This window comes from Hyposmocoma kahamanoa, unplaced genomic scaffold (genome assembly GCF_003589595.1).
Source record: "Hyposmocoma kahamanoa isolate Upper Pololo Valley unplaced genomic scaffold, ASM358959v1 215, whole genome shotgun sequence".
Lineage (NCBI taxonomy): Eukaryota > Metazoa > Arthropoda > Insecta > Lepidoptera > Cosmopterigidae > Hyposmocoma > Hyposmocoma kahamanoa.
The window spans coordinates 1184389-1210391 of record NW_020653736.1 but is presented as its reverse complement, the minus strand read 5'-3'; the positions used below and the strand labels follow the sequence as shown (position 1 = coordinate 1210391).

Genomic DNA, 26003 nt, shown 5'->3' with positions numbered 1-26003 from the left:
AAAGCTTAACGTTTAAACGTTTAAAAAAATAAGCAGTTTTTCCCATGTCTAGTTGCCATGCTTGTCTACTACGCAGAGATCTCGGGTTTGACCGCCGGATCAGGAGAAATATTTGTATGACCTATATTTATTTCTCTCGTGAGTTTGGATGTAATTTGTGGTTGGCTATGTGTTTCCATGGCATACGCGATACAGGGATTTCCTAGTGTCGGACTATGAGTGTTTGCTTTATAATTATTATGTATACGTCTCAGGGTTCAATATTTAATAACTCTCTATCGACTGATTTCGTTTAGTAGAGTCGTAAAACCTCTCTCCAGAAAAGTTATCATTTTTCAGATGTGACCTTATTACCCCAAAGGTAAAGGATATCATATTACGTCACTTACAGTTTTGACGGTGATGCAAATAATTTATTCCCATCTCGTACAGCCCCAAAGGATTTTTGAGAAATGCGTTTAAATAAATGAACTAGCATCACAGTACAGTTATATAGAATAGTAATCACAGTACATTTATATAGAATAGTATTTTTCCTTGAAAAATAGTGACAAATATAACATTAATGTGAGGAATTAAAATAAACTAGCTGTTCCAGTCAGTCGTCTTCACAAACTCACAAATCATTTACGGGGCAATATATACGCTACTATAATATGAATTAATTATACTAAAGATTTATTTATACAGCTTCTGCGTACTTGGATTACAAGAATCCGAGCTGTGACCCGTTTAGCTCTTCTTCTTCTTATCCTGTCGATACTTCTTTTATTTTAGAATTATATTGACCCTGAATAGTAAGTTGCTACGTTTAGCTCTTGCAGGTAGTCTTGATCTAAGATGTTTGAAATAAATATTTTAAATGACAAATGTTTGCTTACAAAGAGCAACCCCTAGAGTTTCTCACTCAATTTTCTCTGGGGCATCTACCTGACGAATGAGTAATATAGTAACAGTAGAGCTCCTTGTGAAAGAGTTCGTCCAGGGAAATACTGCCACCTTACCTATAATGTCAGCATTACTGTGTTCCGGTTTTGAAGGGTTAGGATCCTAGTAACTATAGGCCCATTTCAATTCTACTAGTTTTAAGTAAAACATGCGAAAAGGTTACGTTGTCTTAACTACTGTCGTATTTCGGTAGGAATAACATTTTTCATAGTGGACAATATGGGTTTAATAGTGGTAGATCGACTAGCGATGCGGGGGTAGCATTACTAAAATATATCTTTGATGCTTGGGAAAGATCTGTCCCAGAACGCAATTGGGGTTTTCTGTGACCTCTCAAAGGCATTTGATTGCGTGGATCATATTACTCTTGTTAGGAAGCTGGAATATTACGGAGTAAGTGGCAAGGCGTCGGAACTTGTTTCTTCATATTTTAACGATAGAATTCAGAAAGTATACATAAATAGCGTGACTTCTTTAGGTTCTCCGTTAAAAATGGGTGTTCCGCAGGGCTCATTACTTGGACCTTTCTTATTTCTCATTTATATTAATGATCTACCATACTTTATTAAGGATCTTTGCGAAATAGTATTGTTTGCTGACATACTTCATTATTAAAACAGACATGATGTTAACTATGGCTATATTAACGATACCCTTTCAAAGGTAGTTTATTGGTTTAATGTTAACAATTTATTGCTCAAGGCTAAGAAAACAAAGTGTGTTAAATTTGAATTACCTAATGTAAAATCGCTTAGCCCCAATAGAATTAAATGAAGAAAAGTTAGACCTTGTTAATAAAGCTATCGTTTTGGGAGTGACCTTAGATAGCAAACTTCAATAGTTTCCACATTATATCTTCCTTAGTCAGTAGATTAAGCTCTACTTCATACGCAGTCCGTACAATACGTGAGCTTACCGATGTTGCCACTGCTAGACTAGTTTGCTTTAGTTACTTCCATAGTATAATGTCCTACGGAATTGTCATGTGGGGTAAAGCAGCAGATATACAAACCATATTTGTGTTGCAAAAACGACCGATTTGTTCTGTGAAAAAAGAAAAGTTTAAGGAGACTAGTATCATAACTGTGGCATCACAGTTCATTTTCTCAAATATACATAATTTCATTAAGAAAGAAGATATCTATGATATTAATCTTAGAAGTAAGTCCAAACTCATGGTACCACGGTTTCGTTTGACCAAGGTAAACGGTTCTTTTATGGGGAACTGTATACGTTTTTACAATAAGATTCCGGAGCATATGTAAAGATTACCATTTCCTAAGTTCAAAACTTGTGTGAAAAGTATTTTAATCGAAAAGTCATATTACAAAATTGTAGACTACGTGTTAGATAAAGACATAGATGTATGGAAAGACAACATGACATGACTTGTTCGTTCCGTCGTTTGGTATCATGGTTTTCCAATGTAATTCGCCTACCTAAGAACGAAACATTATTTGAGTTTGAATAACAGCGACTGTGACATTTTGAGAGACATGACGAAGTAGTACTTAGTTTGATTCATCATCATCGACCACCCATTATACTTCCCACTACTGAGCACGGGTCTCTCTAATACGAGTTAAGGACTGGTTTCCAAGGGAACCTTCTTCCACATTCAGGTTTTAACACGATGTTAAGAGAGAAGTTTTGCTACTAAATATACCCGACTGTACGTGACAGAAATTTGAACTGGACCTATCAAAGCAACTGCTCTCCCATTGACCTACCACACGTTAATTAAGATACAACAGACGTTAAAAACAGATCACATGACCACTTCATCAATTCTCCTTTGGGAAATATTTAGATTAGTATTCCCTGTTTAATTTTGGTGGCATATTTTATTATTTAAGTATCCGTACTACACACGAATATTAAATAATACTTCATGATAATATTCTACAATATAAAATTACAGAAATTGCCATCGAAATCAGGAAGAGAATACTTACCTAAAAATTACCTTTTTGAGACATGGCATCCCTAGGTGCATGAGTATGGAACGTATATGAGTAAAGTGATAGTTAAAAACTATCCGCCAAAGTCGCTGGTTAAAGTTACTAATTAAAAATACACTAATTAATAATTAACATGATAACTGTTTCAGAGTTTTTCAATAATTAGAAATGTTTTATGAGAATTACGTTTTAAAATATAAATTGATCATTAACTTTACAGTTATTGCGCAATTAACTACATTTATTCATATAATTCAAATACATTTGATTCCAGGAACGATACTTCTTAACGAGAAGAATGAATAAGCGAATGCATGAATGTGTGAATGAATTTAGTAGCAGTAGAGCACCTTGCGATAGACTTCGTCCAGGGCAGTACTGCCACCTTGGCTACTTCTGCTGCTTAGATGTAATGTTAGCAGGTGCATGTGAAATTACAGTCACATGGGACTTTTAACTATGTCTCAGGCTGACGGGCGCAGTGGCAGCGCCCTTCAGATCTTTGCGATTTAAAGCTCTGAGTGGCACTGCAACTGTTAAGTACAGGCGTGTAGCTTACCACCAGGCGCACGACTTGGTCGTCCCGTCTCTTGATTTTATAACAAAATAAAATTAATGGGATATTCTTTATTGTTAGAAATAGCTTGGCGACGCAGAACCGTAACTTATGTAAAAAAGTAGTAAGTTAATGTACGGATGAGAAGGTTTAATTAATTTGAATGCTTACATTCACTAAAACGCATGTTAAAACATTATTTCTTAAAGTAATTATTTATTTAATCAATTAAGTACAAATGCACATTCGTATAATTGTAACATTACATTGTGTATTAAGGACGGAAAATGAAAAATTACTAACGTGAGTCTATTAGAATAACTTTAGCTTTAACAACTACAGTTTTGTATTTTTTTTACATACCGTAAAATACATACATTGTGTTTCATTACAATTGCGAGGAAATAACTACAATGTTTGTTTCTTGTATGAATAAAATATGGTTCATAACACAACAGTTTATAGATTTTGAAAATGGCGGGTTTTTTGTTTTTTTTTTTTACAACCTTCGACGGAAAAAGAGGAAGGTTGTAAATTTCACGATGTATCATTACTCATTAAGTTTTGGCGATTGTTACACATTGCAAAATGAAACTATTTCTTTAGGATCCAAATCACGTATATTTGTCAATTGCCCCTCTTGTTTGTTGTTTTCAAACCAACGTCTCGGACCGTTTAGGTCCCGTGTAATGTAACGTCCGTCCGCAAGAACTTGGTAAGCACCTATATTTTTTATGACATCAGACGAGATGAACAAGTCGCAGGCCTGGTGACAAGCGATACGCCTATCAACAGTTGCAGTACCACTCAGAACTTTAAATCGCAAAGATCTGAGGTACACTGCGCCCGTCACCCAACTTGGTAAGTCCCATATGCCTGTTATTTCACCAGCACCCTCACCCTTGGCGGCAGAAATAGGTACAGATAAGGTGGCAGTACTTCTTTATTCTAGTTGTAGTAGAAGGGTAAGAGTGCTGGTGAGATTACATCCACATGGGACTTATCAACTTATGTCTCAGGGTGTCGGACGCAATGGAAGTGCCCTCAGATCTTTGTGATTTAAAGCTTTGACTAGTACTACAACAGTCAGGAACAGGCGTGTCCCTTTCCACCAGTCACACGACTTCTCCGTCCCGTCACATAGTATTATATAATTTTAATTCAAACTGACTAATCCCATCTCTCTCTCTCTCTCTCTCTCTCTCATCTCTTTCATAAGGAGCTCTGATGTTAATATTATTATCCAGTTGATGTAATACGACTTATGTCCAAATACTAAACTTTATATGTACTTCATGTGCATGCTATAAATAACATAATCACATAATTGCTTGTATGGCGTCATTAGTGATATGTAGGTATTTGATATAGCAATGACCTACATAGAAACGTATGACGTTCTACACCTTCTTTTTTAAACTTGCTATATTACATTCCACGGCTATGGAGACCGGATGCCCTTACTTTTGAAGGACACAGGGTTATTAGGTATTAAATTTTAAGTTCTTGTCATGTTACTAGGACGATTTTTTGTGAACCTATTTATACCTCATTAGTTACCACTCGAATTTGAAGAAAATATTACCTTACCTATTTCTTGCGCCAGGCAGTAATATGATCAATACTGCGTCCCGTTTTGAGAGTGAAATTACAGTTTCATGGGACTTTGTAACGTATGTCTCAGAGTGACGGGGACGGTGACAATGCCCCTCAGGTCTTTACGATTTTTTTTTTTATAATTTCAAGTAACGGTACCAACAAGACGTGCGCCTGATGGTAAGCTATGATCTGAACTCGAAATGAATTTATTTATACAGGCCAAAATTTAATGAAAGCAAAACTAGAGGCAGCAGATTACCTAATGTAACATTAAAGTTCATGGACGTATGTGCAACAAAGTTATAATGAAAGTAAAACAATGTGTAATAGCAAAAGTCATGGCTGAAGCCTCGTTCAAGCTTCTGCTGTCCCGATTTTTTCATCTCATACAATGAAATGATCCTTGAAACTTAGTCGATCAGCACTAAAAAAAGTTTTGATCAATTTTATTCATTTTTATAGACAACTTACGCTTGACCAAAAAATTGACTATGTCAAAATTATTTTTACAAAAAAGACTTAATGGTTCCTAGGATAGTTCCCTTGTATCTTCTATGGATTCAGATTTCACCACACTGTCCCATTTAAAAAAACACTGATTATTTATTATTTGGTAATATTATAGTGTATGTTTTTATTAATACATTTAAATTTTTAACCATTGGCACACTGCGTCTCTCTCTCTATTTAGTTCTCCTCTGCTTTAAAGGTTGTCTGGAAGACATCACTTTCAGCGATAAAGCCACCTTCGCCCTCTTCTAAGTTGTCTATATACCGTTTTTGTTTATTTTGAGCGTGAACTATAAAATGTATATGTATCTATAAAATTATGGGCCCAACACACGACTGCTCATTGTATTATGGGTATACAAAGAGAGAACGTGTATATTCTGTAATTGTATTGTATGGTACTGTAATTGTATTGGGATATTTGTTATTAAAAAATAATATGATAAATGGTATTTTAATATTACGTAGTGTGTAAATACTTTATTGCCAATAAAGGAGCTCTACTGCTTCAAAAGTATAATATATACATATATATAAATACATACATGTTGAAATTGGATATCAGATATGGTTTTCACTAATTACCACGATATGGTCGTCACTTGTCACGTCAATGAGAGTAACGTTCGGTGCACATAATTTTATAGTAAGAAAGAAGAAAGAACAAAGTAAAGAAAAAGTAAAAGATAAGAAAAGGCTGTTTCTTTTGTGCTGGTGATCAGTTGTGACTATCTACCCTCCTTGCTTTTGTAACGTTATTTTTAATATTAGTGCATCTTATCCTGCCTATAAAATTCTTCAATGTTTTTGTTATTTGTTGACACTGAAGCTGGCTGTTTTTTGTTGTTTATAAAACCTAGAACTATACTGGATTATGTAAGAAAATTACGAATGTACCAAAATTAAAAGTAAACCACCTCTCTTTATGTTCTACCAATCATATTTTATAAGCTAATTGTAATATACTTAGTTATTGTAATAAACTAAGTTATTGTTATTTTTATGTAACACACTTGACGGACGTCGTAGATCTTACCTAGCTATCCATAGTACAGGGGATCCTAGTTTGAGAGCTAGGCAGATGTATGTACCTATTTTTCTGTGTTTTGCAATAAAAATATTGTTATTATTATTGTAACAAAAACTATGGTATAAAAGTCTAAAACACTCCCTAACTTAAATTACATACGGATATGCTTATACATATATTTGACACTTGCCCCAAAAGGTCATATATTGCTGGTTTATAACCTGTAGTGCGATTCACGTAATTTCAAGTTATCAAAATATTGTTGAAGTTACGTAGTCGTTCGATCGAAGTCCTATCTTATGTTTACAAATGATTAAAGGACACGTCTTTTCTCTTCTGGATTTTTGTAAGGACTGGCGATGGAACGAAGCAAAGTTAAGAATGACGAAGAATGAAAAACAAAAAAACAGTATAGAGTACTAAAACAACCGTCCTCAAAAGCGAAACCGGTTTCATACCCTAGTTTGCCACTCTTAAAATTTAAATGGGTCCAATACTCCCACTTTCCAACACAAAATAATCTTCAAAATCGGTTCACAAAGCCGGAGTTATTTGGTAACTCGCAAAACACAGTCGAATTGAGAAACTCTTCCTTTGTTTAAAGTCGGTTAAAAAGAATTAAAAAACGATTCAAAATTTCAAAAGCAAATGCCCAGGAACCAGAGAAAAGGGTGATGAAAATGTAGAATGAAAGAGGTCGCATCGCCACATGGTTTTTTTTATTTTTCACCCAATATTTAACTTCAGTTATACAAGCCAACAGTCCACCCGTAACAAAATACCATGCCATAATCGTTTATTGAAAAACCACAAAAGTCTTAAAATATAAATTAGATACGTTTTTGCATTAGCGTTCATAGTTACATTTTGAAAAAGTTACATTTGGTAGTGTTCAACGTGTAGTTAGTTTTATATATTATCGTGTGAACTTATTTATTATTTAAATAAACACAATTCCAATTTGTCACTTTTAACATCATCCATTGCAGTACTTTCGGTAAAGATGACATTTTCGGTTTATTTGAAGTATTTAAACCACTTAACGTAATGTTCTAACAGTATGTTAAACTTAATTTCAACATGAATACTTGGGTAAGTTCATGGGGAAGTGATATTTTTCTATACCGTCTTTTTTGCGTCCGGATTTTCAAGGTCGACCTGATGCTTTCAAGATCGAACACAGAGAAGAATTCCTTCAACCTAACAGGACGTGAACCTGCAACCAGTACCGCAGTGTCGCTCTGCCAACTGGGCTAGGTCGAGTTAGTAGGTCGACGAAATTCTTTTATGTCTGTGATAGATCTTTTGTATTTAATTTTTTTGGCTTTCAACGCCGTAAGCAACTAAAATTCAATAAATAAAAATCGATTTAATTATAATATTTCCTAGATTTAGACGAGTGTGTTTTTATTTTACGCGATAATTTCGGCATTTGTGAACCGATTTTGATGATTCTTTTTTTTTGTTTGTGTCTTTAGCATTTCCCAGTTACTATCGGCGAAGCCTGTTACTCACATAGAGTATTATAAAATTCTAGATATCGATTAGATGAACAACCACAATTTATTTCATCATTTTAAAATTTATTTTAGCATTTCTATACTAAAGTCATGTGCTCATGTCAGTGAATTCAGAATTTTAAAACGCTCCCCCGTAAACTTGGCAATTTCGACTTACGATACTTTACGCCGATATGTAATTCCGTGAACTTTTGAGGTCTTTATAAAAGTTACAATTATTCATAATCTAACTGCCTCCGTAGCCGAATAGTTACCATACCGGACTACCACGCACACGTTCCCGGGCTGGGAGAAATATTTGTATGGCCTACATTTATTTCTCTCGTAAGTTTGTGTGTAATTTGTGGTTGTCTATGTGTCCATGGCACCCGCGGGGCTATGTTGAGTAGGCACTTTTCTTTAGGAGATCCTAGTATTCCTGATTAAATCACTTGGAGAACGGCTCGAATCCTATTGTTGCTAAATAAACGTAGTGTCTATTAACAACATTTGTATTTTCTCGCTTCCAGGTACTTGTCATCACTACAATTTTAACCCTGCACTTCGCATCATCTGTAGAAACACAAATAATTCAATGCATCCCGAAGAAAGTTCATACAACATGCTTCAAGCCGAAAAATCCTTTAATGTATCCGCGTAAGGGAGAAGGGTGTAAAGAAGGAAAGTGTGATGGGGGGTGTGAAGACTGTCAGTATGGTGTGTCTCTGCTTGATGATGTGAGAACGTCTAATAAAAATTAAATTATTTGTTTGTTGCATTAGTTACGTCAGACGTGTTCCATGCAGTTTTCTTTCTATTCCAATAGGTTATTTCTATACACTCAGAAAGATACACCTCACTAGCTCAGAAAGCCTTTCTTTCTCTGTCTTGGTTTTTGAAATTTCGAACTTTACGATGGACTGTGGTGCACCTAACTTTTTCATTAGATGAAAAAAAAAACAATGACACGTTCAACAACGCGATTTGTCGTACATTATTTAAGTGATTAAATCCGTTGATGTGTTTTAATCTTATTATAGTTGACAGTAAATTGACAACGATAACTAATTCTGTTAATTAAATTATTTTGATATAGTTCAACTGTTTTTCTTTCATCTACCATTTTCCTCGTGATGTTTGTGACTGTACTTGAGCTAGTGTTATTTATTTTATTAATTTTATGCGGATGGAGGGTGGGAAAATTAACTGTATGAGTGTACTGTATGAACTGTACTCAACACAACTAGTTTAACCATCACTAGGTTCACGGAGTAGCAAATTAATTTACTTCCATTTTTATTCAGCGAATTATACAGTCAGTTACGACACTTTGAACCGCTCTTATCGCATTGGGCATAGAATTGAATTTGTATATTCTTATAACCTTGTAGAGGGTATAAAAGTTTAAATATTTAAATCTATTGTCGTAACTAAAATTAGAAACAGAGATCATTAATGTTAAAATTTTTGAACGGAAGTCATGTTTAATAAAAATTTAACAATCGATATTAGTAGCTATTATTTTTATTGTTTACGTAACCACTTACGCCACTGACGCTATTTTAAAATATGTAAATACATACTATTTATTATTGTCATAAAGGTGAACGTAAAAAGGGACTGAAACAAGGCATTAGAATTATGATAACGTGTGACGCCCCATGACATCGATGGTTGAGAGGTAACAAAAGATGATGATGGATGACACAGTTAAGCAATTAAATAATAATAATAAATCCAGTTATATCAGACACATTCATCCTCAAAATTTGTTAGTAAAAAAGAACTTAAGCTATGCCAGGTTTAAAATAACAATAACAAAACAAAATTATACGTACTTATATAGTTATTAAGATGGGAGTAGTGGTGTTAGTGTAAAAAAATCGATATTTTTTCCGATGTGATATACCGAAATGTTGTATCGATGTTTTGCGATATATCAGTACAAAACATCGATATTTTCGATAAATCGTGAATAATTCTAAAAAATAAAAGGAAGGAAATTTTACTTAAAGTAAATAGTAAAACCACCAGTTTTGACACAATGATCAAATGTATTTCTTCAATTACCGAATCCTAAAGCTTTCTATACACCGAGCCCGCCGAGCCGGCGACACGGTTGGTGTCAGCGGCCTTATTTGTAATCTAATCCTATGACATGTTCTAGAAACAAAGGCTGTGTTGCCGGCTCGGCGGGCTCGGTGTGTAGAAAGCTTAACACAGGAATATCGCACACAAGTAATATTATTGTGTGTGTGCGCCTAGTCAATGAGAACATAACCACTACATTACACTGACGGATGACCAGCGAATCAGCGCTCGAATTGCGTTTCGTTTATGCAAGTACAATTATTGAAAAGTATACTTTCAACTTTGTATGATTTTTCATGTATCAGATAAAATATATCAATAGTACATATCGATACCGAATGATACAATAAAGGCCGGCGCAGACTGACGTCGCGGCACGGCACGGCATGCCGCGGCATGTCGAAGCGCGTCGCGGCATGCCGAAGCGCCTTGCAGCATGCCGCGGCACATTCGCTGCGCGCCATTCGCCGAAATTGCCGCCGCACTAGTTTCAAACCTTATTTCAATTAGTTTAATTGTCATAATTCTGTGACCGACGAGACTTGCGGGACGTCTGTGGAATGAAACGGCATGCCACGATGTGCCGCGGCATACCGCGGCGTCCTGCGGCATGCCGCGGCATACCACGACGTGCCGCGGTATAATTGTATCGAAATAAAGTAATATGAATTCTAACCTCGATGAAATAAGGATAAAAATAACTTGATCAAAAATAAAATCCTTTGCCGTGCCGTGCCATGCCGCGACGTCACTCTGCGCCGGCCTTTATATCGGATTGATTTGATATATCGAGGGCATATATCGATATCTTTTTGAATATCAATGTATATCGAGCACTCCTAGATGGGAGCGTGACGTACTCAGCCAATGCCAGGACAACTGGCTACGCATTGGCAGCAGTGTGCTAGCGCATCCACCGCCCCAGCATTGGGGACTCCCATCTTTCCACCAATATGCTCAGGATGCCGTTCGTACTGAGATTCATGCGACGAAGTAGCGATGGACTACGTATTCGCATGATAGCGTAGAAATCGTCCACATGTTTCTCAGCAAACATGATTGACACGCTACAAAAAGGTGGAAGTCGGAACAGCTTCCAGAATGCATTGTTCTACTAGATGCGCAGTGCTCAATACATCCGCCGCGTGTAAGTGACAGGCTGCACGTATAAAAAGACCGACAATTTGCTTTAAAAAACGCTTTTTTAAAAAACCGTTACTTCATCTGTACATCGTTACATTACAGTACATTAAAGAGGTTAAGGTAACTTAAGGTAAAACTTATTCTCCAATGCCCAAAATTAGGTGCATCCAATATCATATAACATAAATATATATTATATTTATTTAGGATATATATATATATATATTAAAAGTGAAAGGCCCTAACACTGAACCCTGGGGAACTCCACTAACTACAATAACAAACTAGATATGTATACATATAAAAGTTCAGGAGTATTGAGTACTGCTGAAGAACTAGTGTTTAGTTACAAAGAAAACCACCTAAAAATATTACATTTGATTTCAATTAAAGACATTAGAGAACCGAATGGGAAAGACGATAGTTTTGTAAGAAGCATTACAGAAGGGACGATCGAGGGAAAGTAAGTCAGAGGACGACCGCGACTAATGGCGCGTTCAAATTTGACGCTTATAGAAACGCTGCAGTGGTACCGTTGTGGGCTGCAGCCGCGTCGCTAGTAATTTTCATATAATAAAAGCGCAATACTAAGCCAGTGTTGTGACACGCGCGCGCCCTATTTGCAGCCTCTTCTTCTTTGTCCTGACCTTATGTCCCATTTCTTTTGGGTTCCGCCCTCCTAGTGCGTGCGTCCGTAGCGGCTCCACTCCAGGCGCTTTTGTGTAAGCCCAGGATCTACAACTCTACACCCATCGTCTTCATGTCTTTTTGAAAGGTTCTAATCCAAGTGGTCTGGGGTCTGCCTGGTCGTCTTTTGGCGGTTTCAGATTCTAGCAGCAAAATTTTTTAAGTTTGTACGTGTGTGCGTGCGTGCATGTTTATGTTTATTATGTTTTGTTACACCGAAAAACTCATGGTAAATTTCGTACATAAATTCCGAAAAACCCAGAGACGCGCGCCCGGATTCTGACCGACGACCTCTGCTTGAGAGGCGGTAGGTCAAACCATTAGGTTTCCATGGCACTAATAGAGATAATAATTATTATTATTGCTTAATAAGGATTACAACACACTAACACTTATCTAATTACAATACAAATTCGATCTTGTTATAGATACTAGTTGTAGAAAGAGCTTGTGAAGAAGTTCGTCCTGGAAAGTACAACAATGTGAGAATTACTGCGTCCAGTTTCTTAGGGTAAGGTTGCTGGTGAAATTACAGGCACATGGTACTTGTCAACTTATGTCTCAGGGTGTCGGGCGCAGTGGTAGTGCCCCTCAAATATTTGTGATTTAAAGCTCTGAGTGGCACTGCAACTGTTATGGACAGGCGTGTCGCTTACCATCAGGCGCGCGCTTTGTTCGTCCCGTCACTTAGTATTATAAAAAACAGAAGAAATTAATTTTATAGGAGTTAGTGCTCCTTCGGTCGGTAGATGAGTTAAAATAACCATGACTCATCACTGTTAAAATAAAAACCTGACACAATAAATATATCTACATTAAACTGATATAGTATTAATAACCACTGTCAGATTATACAATTTAAAATTTTACATTGGACGTACTTGAGCAAAACGGATCCAATCCACAAAATTATTAAAAAAATTAGTTATATGTACCAAATGGTTCCTAAAGTCTAACCTCTTAGATCAGCAAAAAAATCCAACATATAAACATAAATATGTATGAAGAGTGAGAAACATTTTTAAACTTCAAACTGTCATGTCTCAAAAGTGACTCGATATGCATTGGATCCTTTCTGTCCTGTGATCCTACGTCCGATTGTCATTAGTTTTAGATTCTCAAATTTTCAAAGCAAATTCGGTCTCTCAAAATTTGAGGAAGAGGTCTGTCAACATTTTATAGAACTAACCTCTACCTAGGTCTTAGGTCAGCTTAAAAGTATTTAAACGTCTAATCGGGGCCATATCAAGCGTAAAAATTGCTAAACGAAAGTGGTTGCAAATATATACAGTATTAAGTCCAATGTATGTCGTAGAGTGCCGGACTCCATAACTTCAAGGTTTTGACTGTCACTCACATTATACTGTACAAACATACTTTATAAACATTACAGTCGTCAGGAGGCTGTTTGGACGAACAGTCATTGCCTCGATACAAAATAAATTACGCGCCAATTAAAATGTCAAACGAAAGCGGAAGTTACGAAAAATTTGAAAATAGATTTCTTGTAATTTAGTTCGTGTAAAGAGTTTTAATGTAAAAAGATTGCTTATTTTTTTAACTAACAATGCTGATTTATAGTTTAGCATTAATAAGTGTATTTTTCGGAAGCAATGGAGGATCAAGAATTGAAGAAGGATTTCCTACAGGACTCATGTCAGTTTGTATGTGTACACTAAATACAATACGTCGTTTAATTGTTAATATAATAAAATTATATCTAAAGAGCGGTTAACGCGTAGTGGGAGAGCTAAAGCGGAACGATTAATGCTGGTCTGCCACGCAGAGGTCCCGGTTTCGATTCCCGGGCCAGGACAAACATCTGTATGGCCTACATTTGTTTCTCTCGTGAGTTTGGGTGTAATTTGTGGTGTTTTATGTGTACAGTCATATACATGAGATACCTGACCACCTAACATGCCCAAACCGACCTTTTGTTCTGAGAGCCATCTTACGTATTGAACAAAGAAAAAATTAATACAATTTCAACTTTCTAGTGTAAGTAATACAATGGAGTGTTGCTTGAAGATAATCAACATATCTTTAAAACCAATACTAAATTTCGTAATTTAACTTTCAAGTAAATTTGACGAGCGGCTTGTTGTATCGACTGCCTGTTACAATACCCGTGGTTCGATTCCACGAGCACTGTTTTGTTTTAGCATTGTTTCTCTTTTTAATGTTAACGTTGACAAATCACAATATTTGTTCACCAGAAATTGCCTAAGGTGGGTGCGTAGATATTATTAATAAGCGTAGGGTGGGTATGGATACATTAACAAAACACGAAATCGCTCTGCCGTTTGCATACGACTTCTGTGATTACGCATTGTTCCAGTTTTAATTACTTTCAAGTTTTAGTGACTTTCAAAGTTTTCTTTCTTGTTTTAATATGCCGCACGTAACGGAATTATTAAAATTATAAATTATTGTTCTGTATGAACAAGACTTAGACATTCCTTGCACCTATCCAGACGTTAAAAACAAAAAACAATATTAATCCGACCGGATAGAAGGAATTTTTTCTGAGTGTTTTTTCTGAGTGAGAGAGCGATCTTTGTATTAATAATTATAACAAACTAGTGGAGTAATTTCACAAAAAATAATTGAATATCAATTCAATAAAAATTTAATTAATACAGTGAATAGCGACATCTCTCGCCAGAACTGGAAGCTGTAAAGGTACTAACTGGGTGATAAATCTGTAATAGATTTCTCATAGATGGCGCTACGACTAAAAAGTCGTTGAAAGACCAAGTACAAAGACACGACGCAAGCACATAGAAGAATTCGTGAGGGCCGTTGGTTCGTTCCGTGGCTTAGTTGGTATAGCGTCTGGCACGGTATGCATGAAGACGTCGGTTCGAATCCGACCGAATCGAAGGAATTTTTTCTGAGTGTTTTTTCTGAGTGTTCGATCTTTGTATTAATAATTATAACAAACTAGTGGAGTAATTTCACAAAAAATAATTGAATATTATATAGTCATAGTCAAAACAATATTTTATTTTTAAAGTGACTCGAACCGTGTTAACTCGAACAATGCTTGCCTCAATTTGCAAAGCAATCCTTATACCGTTTGGCCACGACGGCGTTACTCAAGCTGGTTGAAATTCTGTGAAGAGAGAATGAAGTGTTCTGTATTTAAGCAAGAACCATACGTTAAAGATCAAATTCGCTTAAAAACTTTCTTAAAATGTCATTCAGTAATGAGACGACCAGGTAGTTATACCAAAATAAAATTTTACGGCTCACAGGTTAAAGATTAAGTTTGTTTAACAATTTTCTCCACATTTTTGTGCCCAGAACCAAAAGGTCGACAAAGTCGGCTTGGGGGGTCAGGTATCTTGTGCATATGACGTCCACCCGCGACACAGTGTTACCCTAATGCGGGGCTATGCGTGTGTGCGTTATTTATTTATTCTATTTATTGCATGTATCTATTTATTTTAATTTCTAAGTACATTTACAAATGTTCAGGGGCAATATCTGGTCATATCGTAACGAAACCTGCACGGCAAACGTGTTAAGTCCCAACAGTCATTTAGCTATCGTGGCGGATTATGACAAAAAATCTACCCTTAGAGAAACCCCGTGCGCAGCAGCGGGGTGTATAAATCGATAGACAATCTATTATCAATAATGATCGGCGGAATATCCAGAAATCGGTCCTACCGGGAATTGAACCCGGGACCTCTTCATCCAGTGCCCACAGTGCAAACCGTTGTGCCACCATGGTCGTCTTATAAAGAAAAATGAATTATCATATACTGCGGATTGTGTAGAATTCTCCATGGTGAAAAAGGGTTTAAATTTATTTACAACACAGCATTAATTAATCACATATCCGAAAAAAATATGTAAAACCACTGACTATGATTACGGCTCTAAAACCTCACCTTGAGGAACACCTATTACATAACCCAAAAAATTAACCAAAGCCTCGGAGTATGAATAGGACCAAAGAACATCTCCTTGAGGCACACCTATCATATCGGAAAAAGTAACCAAAACCTCTGACTATGATGAGGGCCCATGAACATCTCATTTAGGAACTCCTGTCACATATCCGAAAAAAATAGCTAAAGCCAATGAATAAGATTACGGCTCTAAAACCTCTTCTTGAGGAACACCTATCACATATCCGAAAAAGTTACCAAAGCCACTGATTGAGACTAGAGCCCAAGAACCTCTCTCTAAAGAAGTCCTAAATCAAAATCTTCCAGACGTAGTACGTATTTGCATTAATAATGCGCAAGGTCCATTGGACAAATTCGATGTTAGTAACCTCTGGCATAAAATGTCTTACCAAAAAAGCTATCTCGTTTGTATACAAATGATGGACGATTGTTTTTATGGTGTATCAACAGATATGTATAGAATTTTAATGATCATGCGATAAAGAAATTACTTTACAATGGGGTCCTAATAAATGGAAAGCCATGCCAAATGTGTGTGGGTAGTTGAAGGTCCTCTAGATACATATATGAAGTATTTTTTGTATGTAATATTTTTCATTATTATAATCAGTTCTTGACTGATATTATAGATTTTTATCCGATTTCGAAAAAAGGAGGAGGTTCTCAATTCGACTGCATTATTATTATTTTTTGTACCGATGGTTTTTATGAACCGATTTTGATGATTCTATTTTTGTTGGAAAGAAGGTACTAAGAGTATTGGTCCCATTTAAATTTGAAGGAAATATTCCACCTTTAAACCTGGCAAACTAGGGAATGAATCCGGTTTCGCGCATTTTCCGGTAACCGATTACACCGTATAACTTTTGCGAGGAATCTTCGGTCCCTGAGGGTTCATACAGACGTCTAGCCAAGGAGCCTTTAGTTTGCTGTATTGAAGAAAGACTTTGCTAAAAAGAACTAACAGCTACTTCTATCGAAGAATATGTCTGTGATATCCATTTTTCTTTCACAAAATCAGTAAGTGCGAACCAGTATGGGCCGAACATGTTTGCAGGATGGAGCACACTTGTTCTAGAGTGATCCAAGGCAAACGTAGTTTAGGACTCCCAGCGACAAGATGAACATGCGGCACAGATCAGGGAAAGTTCACGTGCTCAGGGCAAGGGAGCAGTGTGAAAAGGTAGTAAACCACTAATGTGCCGTGACCAGGATCACGGCAATAAAATATGATACTTCGTCCACAAACATTTATTCCATAGTTAAAAGGTAAAGAAAGGCCCGAAAGAAAATACAGAATTACAGATTGGTATTAACGTTAAAATTGGCATATGATTTAGGTTGAGAACTGGTTAAAGAATCAAAATTACACGCAATTAAAAATTAAAGCCGAACTGCTCGCTACAGCGATAGAGCAATGAGTGACGACGAAACGAAATAAAATAAGAATGGGGAGACAAAGGAATTAAAGAACGATTCAAAATTTGAAAACAAGTGGCCAGGAACCAGAGGGTGTAACGGTGTGATGACGATATAAGGTCACACCATCACAAGTGGATGAGTATAAGCTGATGATAATGATGATGAAACCTGTCTAGTAATTCATAATCTGTATTTAATATAAAGTAAGCGTACTTTCGTATTAACAAATAGTATGTAATTCAATATGTAAATGTGTAAGTCATTATGATTGACTTTTGCATGATGTTGTAATCTTTAATGGAGACAGCAAGTTAACTCTAGTCCATTTGTGTTGTGTAATCTAAAATTGATGAATTAAACGTATGACTTGCTGATTGTTCTAAAGAAAAAATCTCACGTGTTAGTTTCATTGTTTTTTCAAACAACTCGGCGTTTCGGGATCTTTGCTTGACCCATGGTCACGGCCTAGCCTAAAAATTCAAAATTTCACCAGAATATTTTCATCGTATCGATGGCATACGCCGTACTGCTTGTCTTGAAAAGTTGCATTCGTCGGTTGTTAAAAAAACGTATCGTTATATTGTCCTGATCTGAGTAGCTTGTTCAAAGAACTCCTGGTTAAAGAATTCATTCAGGGCAGCATTACTGGGTTCCAATTTGAAGGGTAAGGGTGCTGGTAAAATTACAGGCACACGCGACATGTCAAGTTATGTCAGATTTTTGCGATTAAATTTCTGAGTGACACTGCAACTGTTATGGACAGGCGTGTCGCTTACCACCACGCGCACGACGTGTTCGTTCTGTCATTTGGTATCATAAAAAAAAGAAAAAATGTATTCTCACCCAAAAAACTGAACATCGTATTCAAAAACACTTGAAGTTTAAAAACGAATATACGCGATTTAGTAACGTTACCAATGTAATATAGTTTCATTATCAATGTGCGGCTAAAAAAGAAATAACAATAAGTCAAATCAATTAAGTAATCAATGCAGTGTAACTTATCGACAATTTCAAACCAGCGTTACACAGCGTGACAGTCAGGCAGTTCTCGGATCCTGCCAACTAACCTAAAGTATTATTTATACTGTTTTATACAGTACTCTATTTAAGTGTGGTATCTAGGATCTATAGTATTGCGTCACAGAGGATGCTCTGCATTATCTACCTTACACCACGCTACGTATATGTGGAAGTTAGCTAATCTTTCGTAGAACTACTTTAATTGTTATCTAAAATCTAGCTGTTTAGATTTCAGTGTATACAAAATAGTGTCTCTATTGTCTTTAATAAGCTTCTCTTATCCTGCTCTATTCTTAAAACTGCCTGATTTTTTCCGTCCAACTGATTCTCTCCATTCTTCTCCAGCACCACAATAAAAGGAATTTAGAAAAATATTAGTAGCACTCACGTTAACTTCTTTGGAACTGCGATGGGCAAGCAAAGAACACATGATACATAGGTCTCATTGGCAGCAAGTGAAATTGCGGTAGCACATAGAAATAATTAGCACAAGCGTTTTTAATTTAAATTATTTTAATTCGTCTCAATTTTATGCTTCTTACTTTATCTCTGCCTACCTCCAGCATATCTCCCGAACTTTCACATGGTGTATTTATTTTATTGAATATCATAGTGTGTTTTCTACCACGATATTAATTTTTTTTTTGAAAACACTCCACTAACTTGTTACTATAATTGTTATAATCATACCTTTTTTATTAAAAAAAAGACCGACCTCAAAATTACATCAATTTGCCAAGTTTCATTGCGATCTGTTACCGGAAAGTGCACGAAATCGGATTCGTCCCCTAATTTGCCCCACCCTTGGAGGTGGAATATTTTCTTGAAATTTAAATGGGATCAATACTGTCTTTCCAACAAAAAAATCATCAAAATCGGTTTACAAAGAAAATACTCTATGTCTATGGAAAATACAGGCGACATGAGAATCTCCTCCTGTTTTGAAGACTTCCTTCGATAAAGTTACCAGACTGAGTGAAGTAACTTTCATAAATACTCTCACACAATGGTACTAAACTCTTTATAACATGTGAAGATGGATAATTTTATGTTTCTATGAAGTGTTTCTCTCCGACTTTAATAGTTATCTAGTTGGAATAGTTATCTTCATCTAAATTGGAGCACGTAGTTCCTTGAGAAAATACAGAAACATAACGATACATGGAAACATTTCACACGTTACAAGTGACGTAAATAAATAAGTAATGTGCCAGATAATTACACCAATTGTTATACAATACACGTGGCCGGACAGCTACCAAACCGTACTGCCACACAGAGATCCCGGGTTCGATTCCCGAAGCAAAATCAAATATGATAATATTAATCGCTGTCATTTCGTTTATAGCTGACATTTTTACCACTAGACTGGTTAATACTTTAGACACGTATTCGCACGTAAATAATACACTAGGGAGAAATCTAGCTAAAATTACATATTATGGATCACCACAGCTCCACCCCACGAACTATAGCAGAATTGTAAATACATTCATAAATTTGCAAGTTAAGGCTCAGTATAGCCATGGTATAGATGATAAGAGTCAGACATAGTGTTTTTTTAATAATAAGAATAACGTACACACCCATAACCCTAAATCGGCCCTGGACTTGGTGTTGTTCTTGTATTTTATTTATTTATTTATTTTATATTTACTTCAGACAACAGGGTCCATAAATTGGTTAGTCACAGTTTTCTTAGTAGCTGAGTGAGTAAAAAGAAAAAAATAATAATATTGAATGGTATTTGTTAACAAATTATTTTTCTCACAACACTTTTTGCTAACAAGCACCTGAAAGAAATGGCGCATAATGGGGGAATCATATCTCCCTGCTACGGTCATCAAGATGGAGTTGGCGCTGGCCCGCAATCTGCAGGGCAGCGAGACCGTCGGCAGCCTCATCAACATCCAGAAGCCGTTACTATATTGGACACGATAGGCGCTAATGGCTTTCTGCGTAAAGTTGGACCAGGTTACACGTGTAGTGTACTTGGCAACAGGCCTTGAAAAAAGTGAAGTGAATTTTTGCAAGACCAGGATCACCAATTATAACAAGACCGAAACCAGTCAGTCTTGTAATGATTCGCAAGGTTTGAGTGAGAACAAGACTGAGTCGACAAACTCTGACATGGGTGTTATTGGTTCCAAATCCAATTGTATTTGGTTTCAAATCAATGTCCATATGTTGATAAACATGCCCTAGTATCGATGTCAAAAACCACGATTTCTTCTAACAACAAAGTTGGTTGATTGTATAACAAGAAAAGCTATTATGTCGATGATTCTATTTTAACGTAAGTAGTTGTTTACTTACTGTGATAAAAATGTAGCAAAAAACAAAAAGCACAACGCTCGTATCTTATACTTTTTATTCTGCATTCCAAATTTTATTATTCTGTTTGTAACTGGGTATTTCAAACGAAATTCGATTTAGTGGGTCATATAACCTCACGCCAGGAACTAATTTCAAGGGGTCGTTATTATTGAAGTCGATAAGGAGGACTATATTTCTTCGTTTGTTGGTCTGTCCTAGAAATCTATAACGGAAATGGCAACACGACAAGTTTGACAACTGTTTATTTTCCAATTGAACGCATCATACTCTATCATTCAAGTTGGCAAACGGTACATTCACTTTCGTCAACAAATACACATTTATTCAATGAGCTTGTCGTGGATATTCCGGCTGCAATTTTAGCCATATGTTTGTTGTTGTGTTAAATTCAAATGTAGATTTTTATTTCATAGGTAAGCAAATTACACATGAATTCGATCTCCTTAAATCGTAATTGAGTGGTAGAAAAACCTAGCATCGATGGCAACGGTTCGAGATTATCAGGGTCTGCAATTAGTATAGGCATCCCTCAAGGTTCAATACTAGGTCCATTTTTATTTTAAGTTTTATTTTAATGACTTATGTAGGGTATGGAACATAAGATAGTATTGTTCGCTGATGGTTCATCATTATTTAGAGCTAAAGAACATCAATGTTTCTATGACGATGTGAACAATGCTAGAAATAGCATTGTTGATTGGTTTGCAGTTAATAACTTGCCTCCTTAATTGGAAAAAATATATCAACTAATTCGTAAGACAGGTTTCTCTGAGAAAAATAAGTAAGTAACTCTAGAGGTCGCTTTTTGTTAATAAATATTTGCACATATGTTTATCATTTACAAGACTTATTTCAAATATCATAAGATCGAGACAACCTGAAAGGGCTAAACGGGTCACACCCGTGGATTTTTGTATTTCATAAAGTTTTAAACCTTGTAAATGGCAAATTTTGGAATCTGAGAAATCGAAATGTATGTCGCCTTGTAGATTTGATTGCGTACATCATCTTCAAACCATTATGCGTTCTACTGCAGGACACAGGTCTTCTCTAAGTGTAAGGGTTGACATGATTATCGTGTAGTACTTAATTAAGCAACATGACGTTAGTGGGTTAAAAAAGTTTTGAGTATTGACTCAAAACTTTTTAGTTACTTACTTATTTTTCTCAGAGAAACCTGTCTTACGAATTAATTGATATCTTTTTTCCAATTAAGGAGGCAGGTTATTAACTGCAAACCAATCAGTTGAATCAACACTGTTCAATCAAAACCCTTCTGTATTGACAGAAGGGTTTTGATTGAACAGTGTTGATTCAACTGATTAGAGTGAAAAAAAAACTTTATTTGTCACTAATTACTTAATCACATTGATGTTGCTTATGAGGTGACTCAAACAGGTATGTTGAATATTTGACAGAGAAATCGATTTCATAAGGAGCTTACCTCGTTGTGTCAAAATTACCTCAACAACCTAACATGTGTTAGTTTGTGTTTGAGATACAAGTTCGGTCGTGTACGGAGTACATGCCGTCACCTTTGGGACGGTTCCGTCCGTTATAATTTTAGCCTTGGACTCGACGGATTGAAAAGCAAAGCGACTAATTTGCGACAACCCACTTTTGTAATCGAAACTTCTAAATCTCGATCACCTTACGGTTTTTTATCGGTTACCATTTCAAAATATGAAAATAATATAGTTCCATCCTTTCGTTCCTCCTTCGGTCTATTAAGGCGAGGAGATTTTTTCAACGCGAGTCTAGATTTTAGGACATGAGGCTTGGGGGGTCGCCTCTCGCGTCCCATAATCCGTGCGTTATACATTAATGTTATAAGAACAGGTGGAGAAAATTTAACACAAATCCGACGTCGATTTGCAAATTTTGGGATAAATATGAATTTAATAACTTCAGTTGAAAGTAACGCCTGGACGGAATAACTCTCATCTCTTGGAGTGTGGGCTGGGCACTGATGTGGGACGCCACATGTGCCGACACTCTTGTACCATCCCATATCCAACACGCCAGCAAGACGGCTCCGCAGCTAAGCTGGCGGAAGGAATAAAGAGTAATAAGTACCATGATCTCGGCTCCGACTACCTATTTACAGCCTTTGGAGTCGAAACCCTTGGGCCCGTCGAGTCCCAGTGCCCTTTGTCTACAAAATTTTTTTCAAAAAATTTATAGGTTATCTGGGAAACCCAAATGCCGGCAGATATCTTGCCCAACGCATTAGCAAAGCTATACAAAGGGAGAACGCTGCCAGCATCTTGGGCACCTTGCCCACTGTTACCCAATTTTATTCATTAATTTAAACCTAGTTTTAGTTTCTAGTATTTAAGCGTTTATTTTTTACCTGTATATTATAACTTATTATCCAGTAGATAGATAGATAGATAGATAGATAGTTTATTTGCCGACAAAGCACACACATTACATGAAATACGAAGACAGAAAAAACAATGACGTAAATAAATACTTAAAAGGAACAAAAACAGAACAAACTTATAATAGAAAAATATATCATGTCAAAACCGTCGCTAAAATAATAATAATAATAATAATAATAATAATAATAACGCACACACTCAACATAGCCCCGCACTAGGGAAACCCTGTGTCGTGGGTGCCATGGACACACATAGACAACCACAAATTACACCCAAACTCACGAGAGAAATAAATGTAGGCCATACAAATATTTCTCCCGGCCCGGGAATCGAACCTGGGACCTCTGCGTGGCAGTCCGGCATGGTAACCGATCGGCCACAGAGGCAGTTAAAAATGACGCGCTGATTTTCAGCTGCCTCCCAAAAGGTTACGCGGAACATTACAAATGTGAAAAGAAAAAGATTCTTGTCTGTGCAAGTTAGTGTGCTGTGTACACGAAGCATAATGTGTATGAAGTATGTACTTACGGAGCATTCAAATAATAAATTACAACCTTAAAACAAATAATAAATTACAAAACAAAAACGAAAGCAAAAAATTTTAAGTTGATTATTGCGTGTGATCAGTATACAATAAAGTAAGTAAGTAAGTATTTGTTAGTAATTAGTACAGTATTGTGCTATTATACAATCCAGTATTGTATAATAATCATATTATTAGACTTGCAGAGTATTCAGAGATATAAATAACACGCCAAAAGGTCTTCATCACTCAAAGGTGGCATTGTCTCCCGATTTATATACGGACACGTGCGTAGATGAAGGCGTTACAGTATATTCCGCTACAGCACCGACAAATCGGAAAACAGCCTTACATTAACAGAAGTCTTTCACCGTCTGCTTAACTCAAAAATAATGTCTCCGACAGCGCGTTCCTTGTGGCCTTCAACGAGGTAATCAAAAAAATAATGCCGAATCCCCCCGTTTGTCGGATAACGAAAGACTTGACCGCGAATACTTGGGGTCACGAACACATATATATACGAAGTGAAGTATGTACTCTTGTCCATGACACACAAATAACGCACTTAAAAACTTACGTTTACTTTCGTACAAAGAAGGTTATCGAGCAAACGCGAATCAAACTTGGTTTAATTTCATTGCATCTGCTACTTTCGTCGTTAGAATGACATAATATTTAATTAGCATTAGCAATTTTTTAGTGAACGCTTTTCGCCCTTTGTATGGTTATGCTAATGCGTTGGACAAGGTAGCTGCCGTCCTTTGGCTTTCCCGGACAGTCTATTATTTTTTTAAATGTAATTGAGTGTGTTATACTAAAGCAAAAAATAAATCCTGCATTTCAGGTCCCGGGTCAACCAAGCCAGCAGATATCCCCAGAGCTCAGCTGAAGTATTTACTCTTCATAGTGCAAGGCAAAGGTCACTCCAGGCAGAAGTATACCTACTGGAACGCTCACGACATTGCCAATGATCCTAGAATTGATTTTGGAAGGTAAGTCATGTATCACAATTTGTTGGTGTGAATTTATAACTACAAACAAATCTAAAGGCCCCCATACACAGACGATTCCTCGTTTCGATCGATCTGGTGTTACTTGACGTTCAAGTTAATCATTAACGGCATAAGCAACAACTACAGTGGTGTTGACTTCTGCCGCCCGGACCCAACCTTAAATTTGTTGCCCTCTCTATTTTCACGATTGCAAAAGTAGTTCCTTTGGAAAGGCTCAGCTCGATTGTGTTTTTATGTTAGCCTGCCGTCGCCATCTTTGAGTTGTTTAATGTATAATGATAAACCTCTGCATGGTCACCAACAGGGCTCTCAGACAAGTCGAAGACAGTTACCTACACATAGCACACAGTAGACAAGGGAACAGCCACTTCACACTCTCGCTAGTTTCTTATTCCGTGTGTCCTAGTCAGTTAAAACAAATACACATTTTAAAAGTGTATGGAGTTTAGCCCTTTCAGCACGAGAAAATGATTTTTTGTGATGGGATTTGATATTGCATTTTTTTAAGCATTCATGCCGTTACTAAAAAGAAAAAAATACAAAAAAAACTCCTTTCCCAAAACGAAAAAACTCCCCCGCACGATCATGGCATCCCGTCATGAACCTTACCAAAGCGTTAGCGTTTTTTTATGAGTTAATAAAAAAATTAATAAAAGGCGACCTATAAAGCAACGAAATCAACTATATTAATGAAACTTGAAGTTTATCACATGTTTCACATGAAATATAACAAAATATGAGCTTATTATTAATTATTAATTAACGCAAAATACTAATTAATCGAGATCTTTTTCATCGATTCGTCGTCGAAATACTCAAGAAAATAATCAAAGGGTGGGCGGCAAGTTCCAGTCGTAGGGCGAGAAGGGTATCTACCACAATTGATCCCATGTCATCATATGACATTTGCCTCCATTTCCTTGATCTATGTGATGACGGTGCGTCAGCCGAACGACTTCGGCTTTCTGATCGTGACCGTTCTCGAACAGAAGTATGGCTTCGAATAGATGATGATCGACCACGACTTCAGTGAGCATCACAGGTACTGTTAGAAGATCGACCAAGACTGGATGATAGAAGTGACTGTGGAGAATTCGGAACCCTCTGAAAAACGACTGGTCTAGGCTGGTTCTTCCGCCAGTGATACGCCTTCGTTGGGGTTTGTGGTTAACTGCAGAGACGGACATGTTTATCTGCCCCGGCTGGGTGTGAACGGGGCGTCGTCTGTCTCGTGAGCAGCTAGCGCGTCTTAGTAGCGATCTAGTTGAGAGCCTGAAGCGAGGAGACGCGTGGGGCACGTGAGTTGCCCTTTAAGTTGGAAGCTATGTCCGGACATTATCGCAGGACACTGCGA

The 26003-nt window shown here is 36.6% G+C and overlaps 1 protein-coding gene across 1 annotated transcript in view; it reads left to right on the top strand.

Moving 5' to 3' along the window:
- The first annotated feature begins 13591 nt into the window (after positions 1-13591).
- Positions 13592-26003, top strand: part of LOC113227730 (pancreatic lipase-related protein 2-like) — an 18202-nt gene continuing 5790 nt past the window's right edge. The window contains exons 1-2 of the mRNA XM_026460717.1: positions 13592-13688; positions 24481-24628. Of these exons, the coding sequence (XP_026316502.1) occupies positions 13592-13688; positions 24481-24628 (245 nt within the window). The remainder of the gene's footprint in view (positions 13689-24480; positions 24629-26003) is intronic.